The 20,547-nt window shown below is 41.6% G+C and overlaps 2 protein-coding genes, 1 long non-coding RNA gene and 1 pseudogene across 5 annotated transcripts in view; 3 read left to right on the top strand and 1 right to left on the bottom strand.

Moving 5' to 3' along the window:
* Positions 1 to 20,547, top strand: part of sorbs3 (sorbin and SH3 domain containing 3) — a 119,983-nt gene that overhangs the window by 58,145 nt on the left and 41,291 nt on the right.
* On the top strand, positions 3,653 to 7,343 carry LOC310783369 (E3 ubiquitin-protein ligase NEURL3). Its single transcript, XM_083644220.1, has 4 exons — positions 3,653 to 3,748; positions 4,993 to 5,502; positions 5,654 to 5,791; positions 6,302 to 7,343. Exons 1-4 carry the CDS (start codon positions 3,658 to 3,660, stop codon positions 6,448 to 6,450), a joined length of 888 nt encoding a protein of 295 aa, XP_083500346.1. The 5' UTR covers positions 3,653 to 3,657; the 3' UTR covers positions 6,451 to 7,343.
* Positions 10,379 to 12,025, bottom strand: LOC310784323 (immunoglobulin superfamily member 3 pseudogene; annotated as a pseudogene). Its single transcript has one exon. The product of its transcript is annotated as an immunoglobulin superfamily member 3 pseudogene (transcript).
* LOC310783530 lies at positions 12,372 to 20,544 on the top strand. 2 transcript variants are annotated; one of them, XR_014553093.1, is made up of 7 exons: positions 12,372 to 12,516; positions 15,077 to 15,174; positions 18,002 to 18,130; positions 18,217 to 18,410; positions 19,083 to 19,230; positions 19,411 to 19,612; positions 19,728 to 20,544. It is a non-coding gene; the product is annotated as an uncharacterized lncRNA (long non-coding RNA). The 2 variants fall into 2 exon arrangements; XR_014553094.1 differs by lacking the exons at positions 12,372 to 12,516; positions 15,077 to 15,174 and adding an exon at positions 16,165 to 16,397 and having other exon boundaries at positions 19,728 to 20,542.

Below are 20,547 nucleotides of genomic sequence, written 5' to 3'. Positions count from 1 at the left end.
CAAGATTATTATTATTTATTTTACCATTCAATATTGCATGATGATGTAAGATGATTATTTTAGTGATGACTATTTTGGTAACTCACTTTAAGTGGATTATGAGGCATTATACACATACAGCATGCATGTGTGCATGTATGTAGCTGTAGCCTATGTACTGTATGTCTGTCTGTTTGTTTGTTTGTTTGTTTGTTTGTTTGTTTGTTTGTTTGTTTGTTTGTTTGTTTGTTTATCTATGTATGTATGTATGAGGTATGGATGTATGTATGTATGTTTGTATGTATGTATATGGTGTGTTTTCCAACTGAGGGTGACAGGGTGCTGAACACTGTTTTGGATATTTTTGGCCTAAACTGAATTGGGTTATTAGAAGAAAAAAGTTTAAGCCTACAGAAAAATAACAGGATTTCACCATATCTTCCTTTATGCTCTGCCACTGACAGTCTTCCTTGTCTCAACAGGGTTTTGAGGGTTACTTTAAAAATGTAATCCCATATAATTACTAATTACCCTGTTTACAATTGTAATCAGTAACGTAATCCAAGTATCACAATATAAAAGTAATGTAACTGATTACTTTCTGTTACTTTTGGATTACTTTTGAACAAATTTCCTGCATTTGACTATTGGAGTCCTGGGGCATGCTCCTCAGGCATATTTCCAAAAAAAACAAACAGCTCTGTAATCCATTCAGACTTTATGTGTTGGTTACAGCAGACGTTCAGCTAATCTATCTTGTTGCCTGTTTCTAATTAATAATAATAATATAATAACAATTATAAATTTCTATCTTCAGATTACAGTGCACTGATATTATCTGGTTTCTAGTCATTAATTTTTTTGGGTGCACTGGCACTGGCCATGTGTGTGTGCATGTGTGTGTGTGTGTGTGTGTGTGTGTGTGTGTGTGTGTGTGTGTGTGTGTGTGTGTGTGTGTGTGTGTGTGTGTGTGTGTGTGCGTGTGCGTGTGCGTGTGTGTGTGTGTTTTCTCTCCAAGGTTTTAGTTTTTTTTATTCTATTTCTTTTCACCATATGATATCAAACATAAAGTAGACAATAAGGAGAGTCAATATTTGCAGTGCACATCCACTTGGATAAAATATACAATCAATAGAAATATACAATTAATGTAGGCTATTTTAAATTGTAATCCTGCTAAGTAATCCCAGTTTTTACTAAATGTAACTGATTACATCTTTTTCTGTGACTAATGGATTACAGTTACCTTTTTTTGTATCCTGATTACAGTAACCGGATTTTTACATGTAGGCTAATATAGTTCCCAAGCTTGTAGGCTACATCAATATTCTACATGGCGGACCACCACGGTCACACCATCGACATATACAAAAATATTATAATTATTTATCACAATGGGTCAGACCTGCCATCATGCCATGCCAAAAACATTTTCTAAATCATTTAGCTACTTGCTGTGTGCAGGCGACGGCAGCGCGCGCTGCGCCTGGCCGTCGGACGCGCAGTGCAGCGCTCACGCACACGCATGGTGAAGCAGCATCCAGAGCGCGCTTCTCTATGATGTCGTCAATGTAGAAACATGCTGGTGGTCACGCGACAGCTCCCTGTACTTCCCTGTACTTTTCCACTTTGACCGTGAAGACTTGAAGAGTTCCCCCACATTCCCCATCCACACTGACTGCAGTCACATGAGAGGTGAAATCACACTGTAATTATAACAGAGACTTTTCAATAGGCTATATAACAGTTTATATATAGTGACAGTATTTCGAAATTTCAAGTAATACGTGAAGGTATATTATTATTAGCTACTGTCTATATTCGAATAACAGATTGTGAAAATCCCTGCCATAGCACTGCTATCTGATGTTTTTTTTAGTGTTAACGTTGCCAACTTACCCGAACTTCATCTCATCTGAGACATCTTCCTTCAACTTCATCGCCATTTCAGCCGATACCTGCAGTAAAAAACAAATAGCTGACTGAATAAATCACCCACCACTAAAATGTAAACAGAGAGGTGTTGCATTTAGTTTTATTCCACTTGACTAATATACAGTATACTGATCGTGCCTTATGTGACACTAGTAGCCTATGACACTAGAGCCTTTTCCTTTAACTGAGACCAGTTAAAGGAAAAGACACGTGGGATTTGTTGAGTGTAAAAGAAGGACAGCTTGTAATTTTCCCAATGATGTAATTTAGGAATTTCAATGAATCTCATCCTGTCACATGGTCAGGCGGCAGCCCCGTAATGTAATACTTCCCATCTGCCCACATGGTACGTCTCCTGTAGAGGGCAGTAAAAATCTGTTCCCTGCTGATCAACCAATTATTCACAGGCAGTAGGCTAAATGAGACCATTTTAAACTTCAATTTGTAGTCATAATGCGTTCATCGTGATCATGTGGCCCTTTTAATCAAGCATGCATTTTGCAAGTTCTATCTAACATGAAGTTCTAAAGGTGGAAAGCTTGATATCAGTTTTGTTTTATTGTATTTTCCATTATATCATGGTGTGTTTAATCAGGTGAAAACATATTCCCAGGTATAGTAGGCCTATTGACCTATTGCCCCACTCCCATTCCCCACCCCCCATTAGAAAGGAGTGGCAAGATCTGGGTCAGGATGTCAAATCGTTGGATTCACTTCAACTGAAAGGGAAAAGAACAATACAATTTATTGTTGGTCAACAAGCATCACAGCAGCAGGGGCAAAGAAAGCTCACCATACAAAGGGTTGATCCCATCGTATAGCTTATACTCCCTTCCTACATGATGATGCCAAAGCAATTTAGAAAAGAATCCATCCCGTTCATTGAGAAATATCACATGAAGAGAGAAAGAATGATCCAATTCCTTCAATGTCTACTCCTGTAAATACAATGTGATGTACATGAAAACAGGAACTGACTACAGTGATGGTAAAGTTGTGAGAAACATGACATATGCCATCAATTTGCAGGTTACACTCGACTCGTGAATCGCTCCTTGTGCGTCTTCTCTCCTGTGCTGCTGAAAGCACTTCTCTATTCACTTGATCAACTGTAGCAACCCGTTATTATAATAGATCCATGGTAGCAACCCCCGGCCAATTTGATCCTTTGCCCCCAGTTTATGAAGTAGGCTACATCATCACAGCAAATAAGAAAGTATGTAAAATCGCTGATGACGTTAATTGTTGATGTCTGACCTTTGTCTTTTCTTATCAGAACTTCACACAATCAGCATCTCGTTTGATATAAAAAAAAGAAAAGGTCACCTGAATCCCAATGACACAGAATGAAAGTGATACCACTCTGAGGATGTAAACCTCACATGTAGGAACATGTAGGATGTAACCTCACAAAGTAGGATTATTTACCTAAATGTATATGAGCTTAGATGGTGGTGTTACATTTACAGTCAGTGCTTTCCTGTAAGCCATCACTACTATAAGTGACCTTATATCCTTATGTGACCTTATGCAAGATGAAGACAGACAGGAACGTAAGCATTAAGTGTTACCAAGCCACTCCTCCTCCTAGTTTAGGTACTTTTCCAAAGTGGAGTACCTCCCTCCGGCCCTCCCCTTTTATACTTCCCATGTGCTGCCCAATGTTATGTTTTGAAGTTTTTTAGGCGCATGTTATCACTCCCACTTCATGAGAACAGCACTCCATTCACACAGAAGATACAGATGCATACACACATCTTCTCTGAAGACACCAAGACATTTTCTCTGACTGGACTCTTCAAGAGGCTGAAGGAGATAACCCACAGGACCTCTGGTAAGATATGTGTTTTAGTTTGTTTTTTATTGTTGACTCTTGACAGAATATGCTAAATGTAATGGCTATACACACCAGTACCTAACATATCAATGAGGCTCTGTATATCAACATTTTCCACTTAGATTGCCATAAATGAAATTAATGAATAGAATAATCTTCTAATCTGGGACAATAAAAAACATATTGAATTGGTTTTGATTACAAAATACAACAGGCATAATTAAATAGCAATAATTTTAACCAAAATATTGATTGATCTCAAGCAACAAAACTAAGGCAATATGGTACAGTTAAGCTATATTCAATAATGTAATACAATCATAGGGGAAGATAAAATCAGATTAAATAATTCTGAAGTCAATGCAACTCAGAAGCGGGGGGGGGGGGGGGTGGGTTGGGCCGCCCACATCTATAAATCACGACATCATTTGATGTAATGATCAAATGGCTTTATAGAATAACTCAGAAATGGTATTGCTACAGAGGTGTGAAGCCACAGCAGTGCTATTGCAACAGCTATTTGCGATGTCTGTCAACTCAATCAACACAACTCTTTTCTTCTAGCAATTGTTTGAATGCTGTAATTGAATAGAGTATTCACATTTGTAAATATTTGCACAAATCCTTTGCTGCATATTCAATAGGTTCATCAAGTGTGAAAGTTCAACCTGCTGATTGACATCACTTTTGTTATTGTTGCCAGCTACTGTCCAACTGTAATAGTTGTAAAAGCAAAGGCAATTGTGTTACTGCTTTACAATCCATTTTATTGTTAGAGCAAGGCAAATGATTAACAAAGCATCCGGCTCCAAAGAAAATCCAATGTCGATATAGTGTGACCTTGTTCAAGAAGTGTGGGTGTTCCCAGGCAAATACATTGATTATAGTAGTCCATCAGTCATTCACATTTTTATATGCTTTATCTTCAGCTTATCTTCTTTTATCTCTTCTATATTTACATTTGTAGCTTTCAGTTTCCAATGAGAATTGGACGAGCCTTTTCCCGTAAATCGCTGCCGATCTGGCCACACACACTAAAGGACAATGAAAGTGAATTATATTGCAAAATTATATATATATATAGGCATACATACATGCATACATACACATACATACATGCATACATACAGTACATACATGCATACATGGGTCATACATACATACATACGTATATATCACAATCACAAGATGCCTGGTGCCAGTTATTTACCAATGTCTTTGTGTTCCCTTGTCTACTGTAGGGTTAGAGAGGTCGCACAGGTGTGGCATGTCTTGCCTGGGTCCTTTAACCCTGCATGACCAGGCTGTAGGGGACCGGGTCACCCTGAGCCAGGGGGGACGACGAGCAGAGAGAGCAGAACGCACGTTCAAGAACGGCCTGGTGTTCAGCAGCCGCCCAGTGAAGGTACAGGAGAGGCTTCATCTGAGGGTGGAGAAATCTGTGCACACCTGGCACGGAGCGCTGCGACTGGGCTTCACCAACGTCCCACCCACAGACAGAGCTCTGCCTCTGCCCCTCATGGCCATTCCCAACCTCACCCAAACCCCAGGGCACTGGGCTGCCCCCATACCCGAGATCTGCTGCAACGAAGGCTCCGAGCTGGAGTTCTGGGTTTCTCGTGGCGGCAACATATACTGCAGGGCGGACTACAGCAAGCACAAAGTGCACGTGCAGGCTGGGGTAGACCTCAGCCAGCCGCTGTGGGCCATGATAGACGTCTATGGACAGACATGTTCCATTCTCCTACTAGGTACGTTTACCGTCAACACTGACTAAGCAGTGCAGCCTGTTCTTCCTGTTCTGATTGAATTGGAACTGATTCTATGTAAACATGATCAAACTTGCTTGACATCTTGGATTCCCCACAAGATTGTAAAAACTCCATGTTATTCTTTATGCAGGCTCAGAGAAAGGCTGGCGAAGAAAGTCCTGTCCTGCACCTGAGCAGCTTCCCTTTCCGTACGTCGACAGCCACAGCCATCTCAACCACATTCCCCACGTCTACTCTCGCTCAGGAAGCCTCAGTGACAACAGTGAAGGTAAGACTCAGTCATGAAAACATGGAATATACTGTAGCTGTTACACATCAGGGGAGTTCAATGACTTCACCTTCTTTTGCTCCGTTGACCTCACCATTGTCAGGATTACAGAGGCAGCTAAACATCGCCAGAAACCTTCAACAATTAGTCAGCACAGTCTTTTGAATTATAGCTGCAACAAATGGATACTGTAGCACATGGCAGTCTGATGTCAACAAGCTATTTGATAATACACCATTCATGTCGGTTACATTTGCTACCAACTCACTGGCTGCAATGTAGGTCAGGGATGCACAATGATGTGCCAAGAATCTGTATGTTTTCATTCCAACCAAAGACTACAGCAGGTGATCTCACCGATTAACCAAAGAGGAACTAACCAATCATCTGCTGTTGTCTTTGGTTGGAACGCATACCTCAAACTTGCAGACTCTTGGCTCTTCATGGCACATAGTTGCCTACTCCTGATGTACTGTAGGTCATAATGTTTACCCTCTATTCTGATTACAGATTCAGAGACTACAGAGGACTGTGTGGCGTGTATGGAAAAGGAGGCCAGCATCACTCTGGCTTGTGGCCACCGGTGTTTATGCAGCCACTGCGCCTGCAGAGTCAGGGAGGAGATTGGGACCTGTCCATTGTGTCGGCAGGACATCTGACAACAGTGGACACGAGCTGATGAGTGACTCTGAGAAAAGAACGCACTGTGAAAAAAAGCTGACAGAATGTGTCAATCTTTGCGAATATGTGAATGTTGCTGCAGCACTTGTGAGATACATTGAGCTGAGCTGTTGAGGCGATGCTGATTGCACATGATCTCCAACTGAATCTTCTGACTATGCAAAGGATTGTATCATATTATTGCTCAAAATATATAGAAACTGCACATGCACTTTCAACAAGGATAGAATCAAGCCTCTATTCAATAACAGCCTAAAAAACTAAACCTGTGATCTGTAATTGCCTTTAAAAAAAATAATAACATTCAAAAATCAAGTGCAATATAATGGTGATTTTCAGTGTAGCACATACTTTGGAGATAGAAACATGAATGATTAAGCGCTTTAGGCACTTTTCTATTTTCTGCTTAAGCTGTATATGATGAAATGTATATAGTACCTACCTAATATTTATGTAATTCTGTATTTTATTTTATAATGTGTGATAACAATCATGAATGTATTGTGCCAGTTGGGATTAAGGTCAGAAAACAACAAAAACAGCAAAACATGGTTTGAAATCTAATCGAACAAGATTTGTTATAGACTGTGAATGATAACCACTATTCTGTTGAATAAGTGAGTGTGACTGATTCAATCATAATGGCTGTAGTCATTCTGTACCATGGCATGTGTTTCAATCAAATATTTTAAATACATTGATTGTGGATGCAGGCTGGTTCATGTCAATGATTTTGGAATAAAGACTGGCGACGCCTATCTGGTAAAAAAAAAAATCCATGCAATTCTAATTAGAACCACTAAGAGGCAGTGTTCATGACACTTTGTGTGTGAGCCAGGCTATCAAAATGTGATAGTATGAGCCTGATTATTTTCTGAGGTCCTCAAGTATGTCTGTGCATATACACAAGGTTGGGGAGTAACTGAATACATGTATATAAAATACAGTATTTAAAATACAAAATATGAGTAACTGTATTCCATTATACAGTAGTTACAGTTTAAATTGGTGGCATTCTGAATATAATTACCGTCCTTAAAAACTACTTTATGGGATTACTTTATTTGTTGGTTTTGGTTTGTTTTATTTGCTCTAAAACTAATGGACAGATTAAAAAACGTGCAACAATTTGTGCGCGCGCACAGTGCACCTGCCACACACCACAATGGCAATGTTGGAGGAGACACACATCCAGGACACTGTCAGGAAAGCATTTTTGACATGAAAACCATTTTACTTACAAACATGCTGAAGAAGTCATCATTTCACACAATCATTTCTCTTTGTGACCCTGTGTGCTCTCTCTTTATGCTCTCATTTGAAAGGCTAGGCTAGTGTAAGAATATTATTGCACAATTTAAGTCATCTATCTATATAAACATTTGGCAATGTGGGCTCTGTTCTCTGTTTAAATTTTTGTCCGACTGATGATGTCATCAGTGATGTCATAAATCACTGATGATGTCATACGTGATGTCATCAGTGATGTCACTTGCCCAATTGTGCATTGTGACATCACTTATGATGTCATCAGTGACATCATCAGCATTGTGACATCAGTGATGATGTCATCAGCTGTGTGCGCCAATAGGGCAGGCGGGCGAGCTGCGTATGCAAGCTGCAGGGCGGGCGAGGCGTTGCAGCACTGTGGGCACAAGGGCTCGGCGTCTGAAGGCACTCGTCGATGTCTGCACCGCAAAACGAGACTCAAAGCTCTAATTGTCATTTCCCCTGTGTGGTGGTGAATTAGAATTTCATAGGTGCAGTACAGTGTATTATGGAACAGTTATCCTACCCAAATATTCAGCTTGTTGGAATCTAAGAATTTTAATAGTGTTTAATAGGGCGGCTGTGGCTCAGGAGGTAGAGCGCGTCGTCCACTAAACCAAAGGGTCTGTGGTTCGATCCCCGGCTCTCCCAGTCCGCATGTCGAAGTGTGCTTGGGCAAGACACTGAACCCCAAATTGCTCCCGATGGCTGTGCCAGCACCCTGAGTGGCAGCTTGTCGCCTTCAGTGTGTGAATGGGTGAATGTAGGCACATTGTGAAGTGCCATTTACCATAATAGTAATTTGTACCACAAAACAATTTATATATATTTTTAAATCAAGTTGATCAGATTTTGTGTTGAATGAATGAATGAATGAATGAATGAATGAATATGAATTTATTTAATAAGACAGTCAAAATACACAATGTAAAAATACACAGAATGAACAGATAAAGATGCATACACCAGTATTAAAATTGTCAGGGAATAATTACACACAATAATGTCCGGGACTTGTTTCCATTGTGGTCCTCATTTGTAAGAAAAACAACAAAAAACGATGGTCGGCAGAGCATAAGCCATTTAAGACATAGAAAAAAAACATCAACAATACATACACCATGAACAGGGACTTCCAAACAATGCATTCAGACACACTCAAGTATGCAATTATGCGTACAATACTTACAATACAATACTTGTAATACACAAGCTGTTGTTAACATAAAACAGGCAGCCACCAGGGTTGGAAATATCTAAACTGATCAATTTATTGATTGACAAATTCAACACAGCAGTGATAAGACAGGTAGGCCTACTGTAAGGTCCAGATCCCCTCCCTGGCATGGTGGTGTTTAAAAAAAAAAACGATTAAAAAACGATTTCAGACGGCAGCCCGTCTTTATTGTCACACAACACACTACAACACATGCACGGAGGGCCACAACACACACATGCTGACGGTGGCCGGTGAAATTTGTCCTCTGCATTTAACCCATCCTGGCTTTGTCCTTTCCTCCTGGGGCAGGCCAGGAGCAGTGGTCGCTTTCTCGTACAGCGCCCGGGGACCGACTTCGGATGTTGTCGTCACTGGTCGGATGACGATGACGATCTGATCTTCTGCATGTTTTTAGTGGGGGGGGTTATATACGGAGGAACCCCCCTGGGGGAGCACGGGGAGAACATGCAAACTCCACACAGACAGAAAGGCCCTTACGATGAGATACCCCACCTGGGCAGTAGGCACTGAAGATATGGGGGGGAACACAACCACAGCGCCCACAGTGTCCCAGGCGAGAATCGAACTCAGGACCTTCTGACTGCGAGGCGACAGCTCTACCACTGAGCCACCGTGCCCCTGTGTGTTCAGGGCAGAGGGGTGGGGGTGGGCCCTTCCTAGTCTACAGAGCCAGGGTGCAGGTGTGTCCAGTCAGGTGGGTGAGTAACTGAAGTGAGGCTCTTTAATCAAAGCAAATATTTAAATAAAGATACAATAATTTCCTAACCAAATTGTGTGTTTTTATGCAAATAACCACTAGATGACAATCTTTGCGTTGACTCAACGCTGATGAAGGCTACCTGCTGAAATGCGTACGTTGTTGCTGCTGTACCTTTTAAGTATTAAACACCTAAAGGACATTATTGAGTGCTGGCCTTTTCTACCTTTTGCATTGTTTTCTTCTACATCACATCAGTGGTGTTGAGTTGACCTCCGGGGACACCCAGAGGTCAAAGGGTGGAACAGCTTAGGCTCAGCACTGTAGAGATGATCAATCAAAACAGCTCTGGTCACATTAGTATGCCACTTTATTGTAATCACCAACAGTACAGTGTACACTGATCTGCTCAATCACGTATTAAAAAAACAACAACATTGTACATGGAATATAATCATTTCTGACGGGAGTTACCCAGCCTTTATCATGTGTTAGAAACCCTGCTCTACACAAGGATACACAGGATCACTTTACAGTATGTTGGGTTGAAAATTTGACAGCATGCTCACAACATAACACATTTTATTTATGTTGCCTAACCTGATGTTGGGGATTCTGCCTGCTACAATTTTAAATGTCTTTACTTTGCCGATTGCACTCTCCACGTGAACTCTGCGAGCAGCAGCAGATGGGCAGTATTTTAAGTAATCCACAGCACGTCGGCGTCGCTCTTGACATCCTGCCTCTTGCTGTTGCCACGGTTCTTGTAGCACACCAGCAGCACGGCGATGAGGATGCCGAAGATAGGGAAGGGGTAGAATAAGACAAAGTAGAAGAGGGAGTCGTTGGAGCACACCACCGACTGCACGGTGGAGATTTGCTGCATCACACTGACGATGGTAAACCTAGATTTGTCGGTGGCCAGGGGGTACCATTCGTTGCGAGGGTTGAGCAACCACTCCTCTACGTGGCAGTAGTAGCGGCCCGCATCCGACGGCCGCGCTCCTTGAATGGTCAGGCTGTACTGAACGGAGGTCGTCCTCTCGAACTGCAGACGGGAGTTGGGGCCCGCCTCCTTGGTGGAGCTGCAGTTTCCATTGCCAAACACGCCGTCGTACCCGATGAAGAACACGCAGTCCCCGTCCCGCTCTCCATCACCCGGCTCCTCCTCGTCTTTGACCTTGGAGCGCTCCACGTACCAGGAGACGGAGAAGTGGGAGTCTCGGGACGACTGAGAAAGAATGCTACAGCCCAGCCTGATCGAACTGGACTCAGCCACCGTCATGTTGGACTCCGTCTTCGCCACCTGTAGCCTCACCTTTGGCTGTTGGACCACAACATGAGTGAACCCTGAAGACTCCCGGGCCAGCGGGTACCAGGTGCTGTCCGGTTCGCGCAGCCACTCCTCCACCAGGCAGTAGTAGGTCCCTGAGTCGCTGCTCTCCGCCCTGTTCAGTGTCAGCGCGTAGAGGTGGGGTGACAGCCGCTCCGGCTGCAGGCGCCGCCGCAGCCTCTCCTCGTCAACGTAGTACTTGATCGCCCCAGAGCGCTCGATCTTCAGCAGCAGCTCGTCCGCTTCGCCGCCCGTCGCACTCCGCACGTACCACAGCACGGCATGCTGTGAGTCGGCGCTGGTCTGCGAGGTGATGGCGCAGTTGATCCTCACGCGGCTGTCCTCCAGGTACGCTTGCGAATGGTTGGTCTTCTGAACTCGGAGCTTACTTGCTGGCTGGAGGATATTGATGCTGAGCAGGTTGGAGGTACGGTTGGCTACTCTGCTCCAGCTGTCGTCGTAGTTCCTCATCCACAAGACGGCGGAACACTGGTAGGTGCCCGCCACATGGCGCCCCGCCCGCATCATCGACAGTTTGTAGATGGTGTTGTTGACGTGGGAGCGATCCAAGTTGGTGCGGATGACCAGTCCCAGGGGCTGCTCCCCCCACTGCCGCATGTCCTCGTGGGTGAACGTCACCAGGTCTTTGAACTCGCCCTGGCCCTCACCGTCGGCCCCCACCACGCCTGATGGCTTGAAGCGCCAGGTGACGGAGGTGGGGACGCGGGGGTTGTGGCGGGGCTGGACCACGCACTGCAGGTCAAAGGATTCTCCAGAAGTCAAGCTGGGTGTATGCGTCAAGGCCTTTACCCTGAAGGAGGACTCGACAGTCTTGATGGTGACCATCTTGTCCCACCTGAGCTCTGGTTCGGTGCCGGTCTGGACCACGTCGCCCTCCAGGGCCTCTGAGGATTTACTGGGCAGTGACACTGTGATGTTACTCTTGAGCGGCTGGACTGCCACGGCTACACCGGCAAGCAGCAAACAGGCAATAAGGAGAGCACTGGTTCCCATTGTGTTGCCCTGCATAATACACTTCCACTAATGCCTTGGTTTGATCATGGGATAGCTCAGGGTCAAGAATAATGCCTTGGTGAGATACTGCCACTTATATCCTCAGCCAGGAAGGATTTATGACGTCACAAATGACGTGACAAGTCACCTATGCTAAGTAGGATTTATGACGTCACAAATGACGTGACAAGTCACCTATCGTTAAGTCCCGCCCCGAACGCAGATGAGCCAATCACAGTGCGCACACTGGACATTCTCAGCCTAGTGGAGCTCCATAGAGAAGCACTCGGAAACGCGAGTTTCCTCTGGTTTTATGGGGTTTTATACATTTATTTATTTATAAGTTGAAAAATGGTCAAACGATCCATTTTCCCAAACCGCACTAACACGCTAAACCAAGACAAATGTCTTCGGTGGATTAAGCTGTGTGGTAGCCCACACACACAGTCAACTCAAAAAAGATAAACAAGGATGTCTACATTTGTTCTAAGGTAAGGCAATATCGTGTATATTATGTTACTTAAAAGAGGCAATATCGTGTATACTTGTCACTTTGCAGCAAACAAAAATAGCCTTTACTTTGCTAGTTCGCTAAAGTTAGGTTAGCGAACTAGCTGCTAGCTTTGTGGCCTAATGTTACTTCAGTGTTTATTAGCTCAATGGTGTAGTGCTGCGTAGCTGCTAACGTCAGTGTACATTGTTGACAACGTTGACATTATTATTATAGATTAACGTCACATACCGGTATAGCTCAATAGTGTAGTGCTGCGTAGGTGCGTTGTTCATGTCATCTACTAGCTATTTAACTTAACGTTAGTGAAGTATTTTGTCCTGCTTTTTTCTTTGCTAATTAGTCCAGTAAAAATGTCACTTGACCTCACACTAATTGCAACAAAACCAAACTCAACTGATTTTGTATCCTCAATATGTCCTCAATGAAGGGAAAAAAGTGTTAAGGAAATGTATGAAGGGAAAATTTTGAAAATGACCTATATGATGCTACCAAAAACTTTTATTTATTTTTTAACATTTTTATTTCTCCTTGAAGCAAAAAACAGATACAGGATATAAGTGATGAGACTTATGGCACATTAAAAAAAAAAAAGGCTTCCATAGGCTACCATCATATTTAGGTCATTTTCAAAACTTTCCCTTCATACATTTCCTTAACACTTTTTTTCCTTCATTGAGGACATATTGAGGATACAAAATCAGTTGAGTTTGGTTTTGTTGCAATTAGTGTGAGGTTGACCCACATATTTGCGTAAAATGCCTGGACTAAATGGGACATCAGTGTTAGCTGTAGCAAACAGGTTGTAGTTAAGCTAAAGTTAAGCTGTTGTCTTCTGAAATCAAACCCACCCAACTGAAAATCATTAACTTAGCTGTCAGTGTTGGGCAAGTTACTTTCAAAATGTAATATACTATTACTATTTACTTTCATTTGAAAGTAATACGTTACTTTACAATATTACTGTCTGTGTAGAGTAGCGTAACTCGTTACTATTACACTACTTTTGCATTACTCTCACCAAAACAACAGCAGCAGCAGAATGACATCGCTGCCTCTGTCAACCGCTTTGAAGTCAGTGTAAACAATCCACAATTCTAAATTCTTCTTTGCATAAAAACACAGTTGAGTTTGGTTTTGTTGCAATTAGTGTGAGGTTGACCCACATATTTGCGTAAAATGCCTGGACTAAATGGGACATCAGTGTTAGCTGTAGCAAACAGGTTGTAGTTAAGCTAAAGTTAAGCTGTTGTCTTCTGAAATCAAACCCACCCAACTGAAAATCATTAACTTAGCTGTCAGTGTTGGGCAAGTTACTTTCAAAATGTAATATACTATTACTATTTACTTTCATTTGAAAGTAATATGTTACTTTACAATATTACTGTCTGTGTAGAGTAGCGTAACTCGTTACTATTACACTACTTTTGCATTACTCTCACCAAAACAACAGCAGCAGCAGAATGACATCGCTGCCCCTGTCAACCGCTTTGAAGTCAGTGTAAACAATCCACAATTCTAAATTCTTCTTTGCATAAAAACACAGTTGAGTTTGGTTTTGTTGCAATTAGTGTGAGGTTGACCCACATATTTGCGTAAAATGCCTGGACTAAATGGGACATCAGTGTTAGCTGTAGCAAACAGGTTGTAGTTAAGCTAAAGTTAAGCTGTTGTCTTCTGAAATCAAACCCACCCAACTGAAAATCATTAACTTAGCTGTCAGTGTTGGGCAAGTTACTTTCAAAATGTAATATACTATTACTATTTACTTTCATTTGAAAGTAATATGTTACTTTACAATATTACTGTCTGTGTAGAGTAGCGTAACTCGTTACTATTACACTACTTTTGCATTACTCTCACCAAAACAACAGCAGCAGCAGAATGACATCGCTGCCCCTGTCAACCGCTTTGAAGTCAGTGTAAACAATCCACAATTCTAAATTCTTCTTTGCATAAAAACACAGTTTGATTAGGAAATGATTGTATCTTTATATGTGCTTTGATTTAAAAATGTAAATCAATTTGTAACTTGAGTTACTTGATAAAGTACCTGGCATAATATTACTGAAATCCTATAAGTAATAAGTTATATTACTGAGTTACTGCTAAAAGTAATACATTACATGTAATACCCCAAACACTGTTAGCTTTAACTCTTGTCACAAAGAAAGCATAGGCTGGCTGACGTCAACCAGAATACTTTATTTGCAAAAGTGAAAATGCCATTTCATGACTGACAACAGTCAGTAGCACCTAACAAGCCAACTCTAACTGTTAAAACAGATACATAACACAACATGCCTCTTTGACATCCAATCTCAAATGAACTGCAGACCACTTGGACAAAACACATAACCCAAACATCCCTCTGACATAACTTTATACTAAACAACACCATTCACAGACAGTGTTAATAAACTATTCAGTGTTCAAACATTCATTGACTTGTGCTGCTGACCTAGTAACCTCGCGTCACCAGGCTCTTACTGACCTAGTGAGTAATGACTTCTAATAACATTTTCTATTCTTTGTTTAAGCATTTCATCAATGGAGGGCCCAGTGATGAGTTCACCAAGCTACAAGCTACAGTGGGGCTACGGTAGCAAAATGGTATCATCCATCTCCAAAAAAAGAGGTCGGCTACAGCAAATTATATATTCAAGTTTCACTTCAATAGTCACATTAAGTAATTAGATTACAAATGAGGAATTTGACTTAGTGCAAGTGTAACCGAGTTGAATCAGTGCGGATTTCTCGTGAGTCCCGAGTGGTAGCGAGTGGATTGGTTAAACTCACTCCCCAGGTATAAAGGCATGTTAACCAGCTCCGCCAAGGGAGCTAGCTCTCTTGGTGTTGCGGTTAACATGCTGGACTCCCAAGCCGAGGGTTGGCAGTTCGAATCCACCCCTGGACAAGCCCTTAACATGGGTTGCTGCAAGTACCACCTACACAACGCCGTTACATTGGTGCCGTGTAACCGAGTTGAATCAGTGCGGATTCCTCGTGAGTCCCGAGTGGTAGCGAGTGGATTGGTTAAACTCACTCCCCAGGAATAGAGAGCCGCAGTAACGAGTCCGGAAATCATCGATGCTAACAGCCCTGGTTCAACACAGTTTTCGCCTATGGGAGTTTTGAATGGGTTTTTGGCGCGATGCTTCTAATAAGCTCTCTGGGCAACGCTGGCTTAATCAAACGCGAACCAGATGGTAGTAACATCATCTTCACACATGAAGACCACTTTTATGAGTTTTGAAGCTTTTATGGTCCGTGTACCTTCCGTTCATTCTATTTCCAATTCTGAAACGCAAATCGGAAAACAAAAAAACACGCATTTTTCTTTTTTCAATATTTTTAAACAAACAAACAAGAGCCGTTTTCCATTAAAATATAGCCATAAAATTGGATTTTGTGTTGTTTTCCTATTATGGATTTTTATATTCCCAGATAAACACGAAGAATCCAATCTATGTTAATCCAAAATGCAAAAATGCGGGGATTTCTTAATATCCGTATTATTACAAGGTGAACCGGAAGCAGTATGACCGGAAGCAGTATTTTAGCCTTTTTCCGCGATTAGCACGTCTTCAGCACAACAGTAGCAGATTCGGTTGGCGGCAGGAGTCTGAAGACTGTCTGGACGAGATGGTGTCCCTCGAGCCCTATGGAAATTTAATTAGAGAAATGATTGCTCAAAATCTCTCACACGCGGACATTTCCACGAATTTATTACAATTAGGTGTGCAGCAAGGATGTTCTGAAATGAGTGTCAGGAGATTTTGTGGACATCACAACATTTCCAGGAGGGGACATGTATCCGACACAAAATTAGAGGTTGCTATCAGCAGGGCAATTAATCAGGTAGGTTATTTTGGTGTTCTTTGATGTACAGAGGTGGGTAGTAACGAGTTAGTCTGGCGAGAGAGCTCCAGGAACGAGTCCGGAAATCATCGATGCTAACAGCCCCCTGGTTCTTCACAGTTTTCGCCTATGGGAGTTTTGAATGGGTTTTTGGCGCGATGCTTCTAATAATCTCTCTGGGCAACGCTGGCTTAATCAAACGCGAACCAGTGTTTAGTAACATCATCTTCACACATGAAGACCACTTTTATGAGTTTTGAAGCTTTTATGTGCCTTTAAAAGGGTGGCTAGCTAGCAAACGGCTAAATGAGACTACAATGTCGACGCGGATATTATACGTCATCACGAGTGAACGCGGAAATTCTTTCTCTCGCAATCAATGCGTGGACGCCTATGCGACACTGTGTGTAGTTCTGGATTAGCTTAGCACGAGCTTTTTACCTCTAGGGCTCGCAGTTACGCTTCAAAACTCATGAAAGTGGTCCTCATGTGTGAAGATTATCCCGCTGAACCTTGGTTCGCGTTTGATTAAACTTGCGTTGCCCACAGACATTATTTGAAGCATCGCGCCAAAAACCCATTCAAAAATCCCATAGACAGAAACAGTGAAGAACCAGGAAGTTCGGGACTTCCGCATTCAGCCTACAAAAATACGTCATCCCTGGAGCTCTCTATTCAGCGGCATTTTAGTGCCAACTAGATAACGTAGTCCTCTCAGCATAGCCAGGGTCGCTGACACCTTCAAGGTGCTTACCGCCTGTTCACCTGCTGTACTAAAAGGTTATGTAAATGCAATATGTCCGTTTTCTGACGGTTCAGTGTTTCTTGTGCTGTAATTTGTTATTTTGTAAATATTTAATTTATTTTTCATTTTTATTTATTCTATTATTTTATTCATTGGAAGTACTAAAATGTACCTGAAGATTATTATTTTGTATTTTTGTCTGATTAAATGCACAAATTAATCAGATGTTACTCAACAGTTACTCAGTACTTAACTCAAGTATTATTTGGATGACTACTTTTACTACTACTACTACTTTTACTTCTACTTGAGTCATATTATTCTTAAGTAACAATACTCTTACTTGTAGGGATGCACCGATATGAAAATTTTGGCCGATGCCGATAACCGATATTAACATTGCTGTTATGGCCGATAACCGATATTTACCGATGTCGATATGATCTGTATAAAACCACATTTTTATGATCATCACATTTTGTACATACTGAAAAACACATGTTAACACTGAATTTGAAAAAGTTATGCATTTCTTTATTTGCAAAGCCTTTGGAAAAGCCCATAAATCATAGATTTACTGCATTATTTCATATCAATGTGAAGAATTTGGCTGATAATGATAACCGATATTAACATTGCAACATCTGACCGATACCGATATGACCGATATATTAAAAAATGACTAATATCGGCCATACCGATATGATTGCCGATATATCGTGCATCACTACTTACTTGAGTACAATTTTTGGCTCTACCCACCTCTGTTGATTTATTTCTAGACTACGTATATTTTATGAAATATAAATCCATGAAGACTAGACCTACATGTCACGGCTTACTTCTGTTGATTCATCAGACAGGGTCAACATATGGTCGAAAGATGATGACCGGGTACCTGTCTGCAATGGGAGTGGTTGCTGGTGAACGCCGGGTGGGGAAGATTTTAAGAACAACTCATTGTCCCTATCACGAAATGCGCAAACGTGTAAGTATCTTTTGCAAGCCTTTAATGTTGTGGTATATGGTATAATGTATTTTACTAGCTAACTTTTACTTACTTTTCCCCCAAAGGGCGCACGTAACCTTAACCCCGTCCCCTACAGTGCTGCATACATGGGACACAAAATCCACATCGACCAGAATGAAAAATTGGTGATGTTCGGAGTGACACACGTTCTCGCAATAGATGGGTACAGCAGTAAGGTCGTTGCCCACGCAACTATGCCTGTCAAAAATAACCTCACGATATATGAAGAAGTTTACAGGTTAGTCCAGTGCTTCTCAACTTTTTTTGGCTTCAGTACCCCCTTTCTCTGATTTCTGAATCCAAGTACCCCCTAGGGCAAAAATTCAGGCAGGCATACTTTTTTGTGAAAAAGTCCATGGAAAAGTTAGTTACATACAAAGATTTTTTTTTTTACTTTTGTATGTAATATAAAGACTAACTTTTCTCACAACTTCTATTTTTTTTGACTTTCTTTGTGACTTTTTTTGCAACATGTTTTTTGAGATTTTTTGAAACAGTTTTTTGTGACCTTTTTCTGTCATTTTTCCCAACTTTTGTGATTGTTTTTAATGACATCTTTTTGTCATGTTTTACTGTGTGCACAATTATTAGGCAACTATAAGTGTGTAGAACTATTATCCAACTGAATGGAAAAATGTTCCCATCTCACCTGTTTATTCTTCTGTTAAAGTGAGAATAATAAACAAACAACTAAACATTTCCAAATAAACATTTGACATAAAAAAAAAATAAAAAAAATCTGTGACCAATATAGCCACCCTTCTTTTCAATAAGTCACAAAAATACAACTTGGCTAATAATTGTGCAAACAGTGCACTAGTAGATTGCAATATTGTTGGTCTATCCTACATTGCAGACTTAACATTTGATGAGTCAACATTTGATTGAGTCATGTTTCACTATTTTACAGATCAGCAGTTCTTGAATATGGGATGTGGGACCAGGTCAGGGTGGACCATGGTCGGGAATTTTACTTGTCCCTCTACATGCAGGAGATGCTGTCTAACCACAGACACAACTTGCAAAGGCAACCATATCTCCAAACTCAGTCAACAAAGGTGAGGTAACGGTCTCCTTAATGTACAAAATGTGGCTTCTAATGCCCAAAATGAGACTAAGCTTTGGAGATGTTATGTACTGGTACTGAACAAAATAACAAACTCTAGCAATGATTGTTATTGGAATATATAGCTATTTAACACTTAACTTTTTTTTCTCTACCCTTTTCTTGTCTACAGAATCATACGGTAGAGCGAATGTGGGTGGAGATAAATAACCGGGTAAATTACCCAGTGAAGGAGGCCCTCGTGCAGCTGCAGGATCAGGAAGTCCTCATGGACGACAATGTCACAAGATATTGTACATCTAACCTTACTGCTGAGCTGTGCAAGATTGGCATAACAAGAGCTGTACATGCATGGAATGCACACAGAATCCCAGGTGAGTTACATAGAAAAAATGTATCACACAATCCAGTCCTTTTTTTTATTTTAAAGTTGACACAGTGATTTTTAACAATAGCTTGACATTTTGTGACCTATGCTTTGCTTCACAGGCAAAGGAAAACCAAATCGTTTGGCAGCAGGAGGATGTCCAAAAAAACTAGGAGAGGAGTTGTTGCCACATGCCTCCCAAGCAGCAGACATGTACCAGCAGGATGTTGGCTCTTCACTGACTAGAGTCTCCTGCTTTGGAACTGACCCCTTCTCAACTGAGGAGGACAAAATATCAGCAGAACAACGTTTTGCTGCAGAGTACCCTGATATTTCAGTTTTGTTAGACAACGTTGTAAACTATAACTTCGTACCTTTCCAAGATGCATTGCTGTATCTGATAAACATTACGCAACAATATGCATGAAAATGTAAAATAAAGTGTCTTAAGTGCAACATGAAATACAAAAAATGTATAAAAATAAAACTATTCTGTATCCTCTACAGCTGTTCAAGTGCAAAATTCCAACTGGTCTTAGAACAAGGTGCCAGATGTAACAGAGGTAGTCAAGCTTAATTCACAGAACGTGATACAATCACACTTAAAGTGCCTTAAAGGGCTATAGAACAGGTCAGTCTGTGTTGGAATGCTGAGGGGGGCGGGGTCACGGTGGGGGAATTCACCCATTCTTTCTAGGCAGCAGAGTTAGCATAATAGCAACTAGCCCAGCCCAGGAAAACAGGATCAGGGATTCATCGACCGCAGTGAACGCATATTATCTAAACAGACTTCTGCTGGGGCAGAAGTCTTCTGCTGATCCTGTCTGTCTGGGCTGGGCTAGTTGCTATTATGCTAACTGCTGCCTAGAAAGAATGGGTTACTTCCCCCACCGCCCCCCTCAGCGTTCCTACACAGACCGACTCAAGTCGGTGACGTGACAC

This window comes from Poromitra crassiceps (assembly GCF_964638095.1).
Source record: "Poromitra crassiceps genome assembly, chromosome: 10".
NCBI classification, from domain to species: Eukaryota; Metazoa; Chordata; class Actinopteri; order Beryciformes; family Melamphaidae; genus Poromitra; species Poromitra crassiceps.
This window is presented reverse-complemented; position numbering and strand designations above follow the sequence as displayed.